The following is a 6794-nucleotide window of genomic DNA, read 5'->3' as shown; positions in this document are numbered from 1 at the left end:
AAGTCATACGGGTGGGAAAAACAAGCTTTTAAGAGGAAGTTATACCATTGATAACGGCCTCAGTCGATCATAACATAATGCACAAATGGGACACAAAGGGAGTACTCAGCTGGAAAATGTTAACTTTACTGCTGATGTGCTGAAACTACAGTTGTTGTTCTCTAGAGCTGCACTAAAATCTCACAGACCGGTGATTTCAAACAGTATAAGAGTTACTGAGGGAGGCTTTTAAACAACCCCAAGTCACGCTGACCCCCACAAATTGTAAATAAGTCAGGTTATTCTCCCATTGGTCCATTGAGTTGGAGCCTCTTTGGACTCGCTGGCTAACTGGGTGTTATTTTCCTCAGAATGGATTAGCTGACTAAGCCTCCATGTGACTGTGGAGTGCTGGTGAGATTGGATTTAGGCCCACCGCTGGGTGATGGTGCACTCAAAGAAGAAATTTCCAAAGATCTTTTTTCGCTTGCAGGCAGCTTACACCTTAAACAGACCAACCCGAAAAGGCCTGTACTGTTAAAACCACCTGTATCTAATGTGTGACATCTACTTCAGAGTTATTACTACACAGCTATTGAATGCACAGATTTTGTAATCAGACAAGATTAAATTTCAAGGCCTTTTCTTGATGTGTAATGTGAAAATGAGAAATACAGTCCCCGGATGCATCAACACATCCATTTACTGCTCAGAAGTGACTGGATGATGAGTTGGAGAAGCAGAAACCTGTGCCTGTTAAGTATCAATTGAATACAGAACCTTGAAAAGAAGTAGCTCAAGCTTAGAAAACGGACACATTTTCACACCCTGCTGCTGTTTGTTTGAGTCCGAGTCTGAGCTTGCTCTAAATGGCCTGCTCTCTCTGTATGTCAGCTCCAGGCATGCTTCGTTCCGGTTCAGAGGCCAGTGCTGCCTCACGCAAAACCACCATATGATCTTCGGCCGCGTGGAGCGACTGGTCGATCCAGTCCATACTGCCGGACATGTGACAGGCGTTGCGGGTGACCAGCACCAGGTGGCTAACTGAAAGGAGGAGAGCAGTGGCCCTGAGGGAGAAGAATAGAGCAAATGGGTTTGAGTAATCTAGCTTTCTTGCTGCTGCGGCTGGATGATAAAGAGACAAAGCACTTATTTAAAAAAAACTCTTTTTTCTAAAGTAAGCACAAACAGATTGATGGCAGGGTGCAACGGGCACAGAAAGAGCATGGAAGTAACATGACACATGATGGATTGCATAAACTTTAAATTCAATTTGATTGAATGATGAAAAACTCAATTTTTTTAGCTTTTTGAAAGTTTTTCTTGGTAGCATCAATTGCCTGTGACACTTGAGCATTTACATCACTGTCCCTATCATATGTCTGTAAATCTCAAAGGTTATTAAATTATGGATAAATCAAAGTCATGTGGTCGCTCCTCTCCAGCTCCTTCAGACGCCGAATCAATCAGCAGAGCAGTAGGTCTTTAGCATTATGCTTTCACGGTCATGTAAAAAGCCCATTTAAGTAATGGGAAAAAGGGACGTGATTACCTGGCATCGAGGAGAATTGGATCCAGAGGGGGGTACATGGATCTGACCACGTCGTCCACCCTGCGAGACAGGTCAATGAGGATGTGAGGGGGCGGGTTCACCAGAGTCAATTGCATGAAGTAGTAGTGAATAGCATACGTTACCTCGGGCTGATGCGTTTGGCTACGGTGATGATGTCGCTCAGGCTGGCTGGTGCTTTGACCTTTGCCCCCGAACCCATTGTCATGGCAACCAACTTTTCGGTCAAAGTGTGGCAGATCTGAATGTGGAATTAACTGTGTTAGTATCGGTCCATCACTTTTAATAAATTGACTTCAAGGGCAAGTACAGTTCAGTTACCTTTAGGATGGAGATGCAGTGAGAGACCAAACCACTGTTTAAGAACAAAAAACAAAACAGAATTAGTTTCATTGCCACACTAGATTACAAAATCTCTCTTTATGGTATGACTTCAGGCAGTATTTGTAGTTGATGTCATGCAAATTTTCAGTGCTACTGCTAAGACGTACGAGGCGTCTTCTATCCAGTCCTCGTTCTCCAAGATGGCCTCTATGTGAGGGTTGGTGATAACCACATCGTCCAGCTCCAGCTCCGAAGGCTCACTCTGAGTCTCCATGGCTCCGATCAGATCAACCGTAGGTCTGTAGGACAAGACAGGAAGGGCAGAGGAAGGTAAGCTGAATGACTAATAATTAAAATTGATTATTGATTATTATTTTTCTGTATCTGAAATTGAATCACAAGTTGCCACCACATTAAACTCCATTCGCAGATGAAATTATAAAAGCAGTTGGGTCGATCAACCTTTTCCCTCCAAATGAGAGCTGAGAAAAGAAGCAGCCAACCGTATGTAATTCAATTAAAGGACTTTTTTAAATCTCTCATTTAAACTGAGAATTATTTGTTTAGTAAGGGCTGAAAAGGCAACTGAATACCAAACTTATGGATGTATAATAATGGACGTAAATGGCCAGTGATGACTTAATTTCCTTTTTACATTGACTTCTTTGTTTATTTCTAGTGTTCTTATTTGAAATAGTTTCTTTGTAATATCTGGAAAGGCTTCAGGTTTGCATAAGACATTTTTAAGGTTAATGAAGTCCAACTGAGACAGAATATTAGGCTACATGTTGCACATATCTGGTCATTTCAATACTTTTATGGACCTTCAAATTTTAGATTATGAAGGAAACACAGAAATGAAAACTCCTGCCTGCTACAGATTTACAGGTTTTGTACTGATTCACTGACTTTGAGTCAAAGTGGTGCAGCAGGTCGTGCGGGTGGCAGTAGCGGTGTCTGCACACCACCACCAGGGCAATGAAGGAGGCCAGGAAAATGGTGGCCAACACCCCAATGGCCACGATCACCACTGTCTCCATGGCGACTCCGGCTCCCACAGCGGCTGCAGGCAGCAACTCGTCGAGAGGAAAAGAGAGTCCAATCAGGGTAGGCTGATTGTCCAAGCACGATTACGGATGGGTGCTCATCTGTGGAGGGGAGAATAATTGGTGATTTCAGTCTGATTTGGTGTAACATCGAACCGGAGAAGAATGACATTATCACCTTATTTTAGGATAGCTCTGAAATAAAGTTCTGTTGAAACACAAAGTACATCTGAATCCTTGGCGTAGAGAATACAATCAGCTCCATTTTCTCTGTTTCTAAATGTGGCACACCTTCAACGCACACATAAAACTGATCTTTATCTGAATACATACAAAGCTGGAGTGTGCTTGCCCTTTGTTTGTAATTCATACGCTGAATGAGAACAATGTTTCTGGTAAACAGAGACTGGTAACAATTTACAATAAGCTACACGGAATTTTGAGTGGTTAGGAGGGGGCGAATGAGGAACCAATTGCTGGTAAACCGTTAATTAACGGGCAGTAACTCCACATCAAATTTCATAAAGTTGTTAGCTAATTGAGAAACAAGTCAGAAACAAATCAGGAACGACCTAATAATTCTTACTTCTCAAATAATTCCTAATGGAGGACGACGTGATGAGTTACTCGAGAACAGACGGGAAGATCTCATATGAAGGAGTCACTAGGTAATAAATATTTTATGAATATGTGTGAATCAATCATACTGACCATTTTCTTCATGAGTCATTCCTGATTAACTCTAAACCAGCTGCTAAGAAGCACTCATTCATTACTAATCAAAAATGTATTCATGTTTTTCTGTACCCCCAATTAAAGAGATACATAATACTGAGTTGGTACTAATTAGTCCCTCATTACATCATCATTATTTTACAGTTACTTATCCTTTTTGTGCCCCCTCAGGCTAAGTGGGGTAACACTTTGCGATAAGGTCTGTACCAGTACCAGTCTGGAAAACCAACAAACAACAAGTGATTTTATTCCACTTAAACCAGCAGCTATGAAGTTAACAACTGACTGTAAAATGTGGTGATATCCTGACAAGCTAAACACACAGTCTAAATGCTAACAAACCACAAAACTTGAATACAAAGCTCTCATAAACTTTGACCTCTTACCATCTGATGTTTTCAGTCCAGGCGGAAGTATTTTTGGATTATCTGCGGTTTATTTCAGGTGACATATTCCCACATTTAGTGTCTCTCTCTTTTTCTCTCTGAAAGGAGTAAAGTATACCTGCCCTCTGCCCAGTTTAGTCACTCATTAACCCATCCTGCCCAACCTGAGTGATCATGTGTGAGTGATTGTAAACTCTCTTGAGGGAGGCTATCATTGAGAACAAGGAAACTCTCTGGGTGGTGTATATAATTGATTTGTAATTAAGCATGACATTTTTTTTTAAAGCAGAGAGCAGAGATACAGTTTTGTCCACTGGTAGAAGCACAAATTTCAACAAGCAAGCTGAACTTTCAGCATTACAACATTAAACCTGCATTTTTCCGCGGATGAACGTGTGAGATTCGGCCTTGGAATGCTATAATTCTTTAATCTGATTAATTTGAGTTACACTAGCCGTATCATACAGAGCTTTCTCCTGCCTGAGAGCTTTTCTGACTCCATTACTTTTCACAAGCTAGTGTTATCTTGAAATATTAAAACCCCACTGCCAAAAGGAAACACATAAGTATTTTAGGGTACAGAAAGTCATTCAGTTCAATTAAAAATATATCTTCATAGTGTGCCTTATAGTGCAATCTGTGATGATTAGGAGAAACACCACAGGTTTCTAATACGTTTTGCTCTTCACATTTAAACCCAATTTAAGGAAATTGGAAAAACAATCTTAAATTGCTTCTATGGCGCACTAACTGTTCCCCTAAAGCCTAACCAACCTACTGCAAGTTCTCCATTAAATGGTCGTATATAATGTACACAAACAGTTGTGGAAAGTAACTAAGTACAAGTCTGACATACTTCTTCTTATTTTCTGCTACTTTAATAGTCTGCTCTTCTATATTTAAGAAGAAAATGTTGCATATTTTGCTCCATTGCATTTACAGGTATAGTTACATGATTGAAAAGTCATATATAAAAACACATGATCTTCTACCATGATATGATCCATTGCTCTAGAAAAGACTAAGAAACAGCTTATAAAGGACATGCATTTCTAATGACAGTCCTGAAACATATAGCTTTATGAAACTAAGCATTCTGCATAACAAGCTTTTACTTTTTATACTTTAAATCAGTTTTCCTGATACTACTTCTTTGTTAAATTAAAACTGTGAGTGGGTTAGGGTTAGTTGGTATTACTACTTTCTTTTAATGTCAAGTAAAGGATCTGATTACTTTCCCCACTGTAAACAACACGAGGAATAGTTTCTGAGATAGGATAAACCATAAGAAAACATTTAAAAAGTAACAATTTAAATAAACTAAAATAATCCCCTTTTGTTGTTTAAGTGGTATGTGTGTGCTTTGCATTTATAAAACACATGAATAGTGTAACTCTGCTGGGTCTGGCACCCAAAAACTCAAAATCAAAATGAGGAGTCTTGAGCTTCATGCCTGCCATGTATAAATAACCATGTAGCGCAGATAAACGAAACATACATCAAACCTGTAAAGTGAAATCATATTTCACCATGTTAAGTATTTTTCCTCATTTGATATATTACTAAAAACACACACAGTAACTCATTTGCACACATAGCTAAAGGTAAAGTTTTCCCATTTCGGTGTATTTCACGAATACATGCAGCTTTATAAAGTCTGGTAAACATCTCTAATGTTACATTTAAACTGCAACAACATTCATAGCTTTAATAGACCAAAAGAAACACTCTTTTTTTCTAGTTACTCACCCAAACATTTTGTGCTTTTAGTTGGATTCCTTTTAGAAGACAAAATACTTTCCCCTCCGCCACCAGGAGCGCGGAGACGGTACCGACATCTCCAAACCTGGTACGTGAACGCGCCGGGGCTGACGGGCAAATGACTGATGATCAAAACTTTTCTTCTAAAACTTTCCTAGCGCGCTCCCGGCGGTGTGAGTGGGCAGAGTCGGCCGCGCGCATATCCAGACTAGGCTGTTGGAGCTGTGTGCGTAGTAACGCTGCTCGCTGCCGTGGTTTTAACGAGGAAAAGCTACAGTGCAACCAATATGAAACACAAGGCGATACTTTTAACGCTAGGTGGCGGACGCTAACCAGTTATTAATGCACAGTGAGCCGTGCCAAAAGTTGATATTGCTGCGTTGAAGTCACATTTGAGGAAAAGTGAGGCCCATTTTGACCATATTAAATGTTTCCGTGGTGCTCTGAAGCTGTAGGTGTCGTCTGCTGCAGTGTTTGACGGTACATGCTACGTTGTTTATTTTAATTTGAATAACTTTATTGTTTTTTTATATCTCTACAAATCACTTTGGTGCAAAAAAAACTGATGGTTTTAGATGTGCACTACATATAGCCTAAATTAGCCTGTTCATAAACGTTTAGCTGTGTCAGCCAGGGAGGACATTTTGATTTGTCATGGCAGAAAAAACACAGGTGTAGTGTTAATTAATGATGGTCCCATTTGATTTAAGTGTCCCGGAAAGCAAGCATGTACTAAATTAGGTCCCTGGAGGGAAAAAAACCTAAACCGAGTGCAGCCATCTTTAATGTAATTAGTTACACCTGTGCTTCTTCTGCTACGACCAAAATGTCTGCTGTGGAAAAATGTGTGTTTTCATTACTTCAGCAAAGTCTAATGAGGCACAGAAGTTATGGTCGGTCATAGTTTATTTGAAAATATAACTTTTTAATCAATTCAAGTTTATTTTTCACTTTTGAAACAACAGTTGATAAACAAACAATTAGAAGCTGTTG

At 39.8% G+C, this 6794-nt stretch overlaps 1 protein-coding gene across 2 annotated transcripts; it reads right to left on the bottom strand.

The window, feature by feature from the left end:
* Positions 1 to 95: 95 nt before the first annotated feature.
* tmem98 (transmembrane protein 98) lies at positions 96 to 5905 on the bottom strand. Of its 2 annotated transcripts, none has more exons than XM_053338436.1 (7): positions 5790 to 5905; positions 2783 to 3021; positions 2041 to 2172; positions 1871 to 1904; positions 1675 to 1790; positions 1532 to 1591; positions 96 to 1046 (listed from the first exon to the last, which is right to left on the bottom strand). In XM_053338436.1, exons 2-7 carry the CDS (start codon positions 2911 to 2913, stop codon positions 845 to 847), a joined length of 675 nt encoding a protein of 224 aa, XP_053194411.1. In that variant the 5' UTR covers positions 2914 to 3021; positions 5790 to 5905; the 3' UTR covers positions 96 to 844. The 2 variants fall into 2 exon arrangements, with proteins under 2 accessions (XP_053194411.1, XP_053194410.1); XM_053338435.1 differs by lacking the exon at positions 5790 to 5905 and adding an exon at positions 4041 to 4093.
* Between the last annotated feature and the right edge of the window lie 889 nt (positions 5906 to 6794).

This window comes from Scomber japonicus, chromosome 18 (assembly GCF_027409825.1).
Source record: "Scomber japonicus isolate fScoJap1 chromosome 18, fScoJap1.pri, whole genome shotgun sequence".
Taxonomy (NCBI): Eukaryota; Metazoa; Chordata; class Actinopteri; order Scombriformes; family Scombridae; genus Scomber; species Scomber japonicus.
This window is presented reverse-complemented; position numbering and strand designations above follow the sequence as displayed.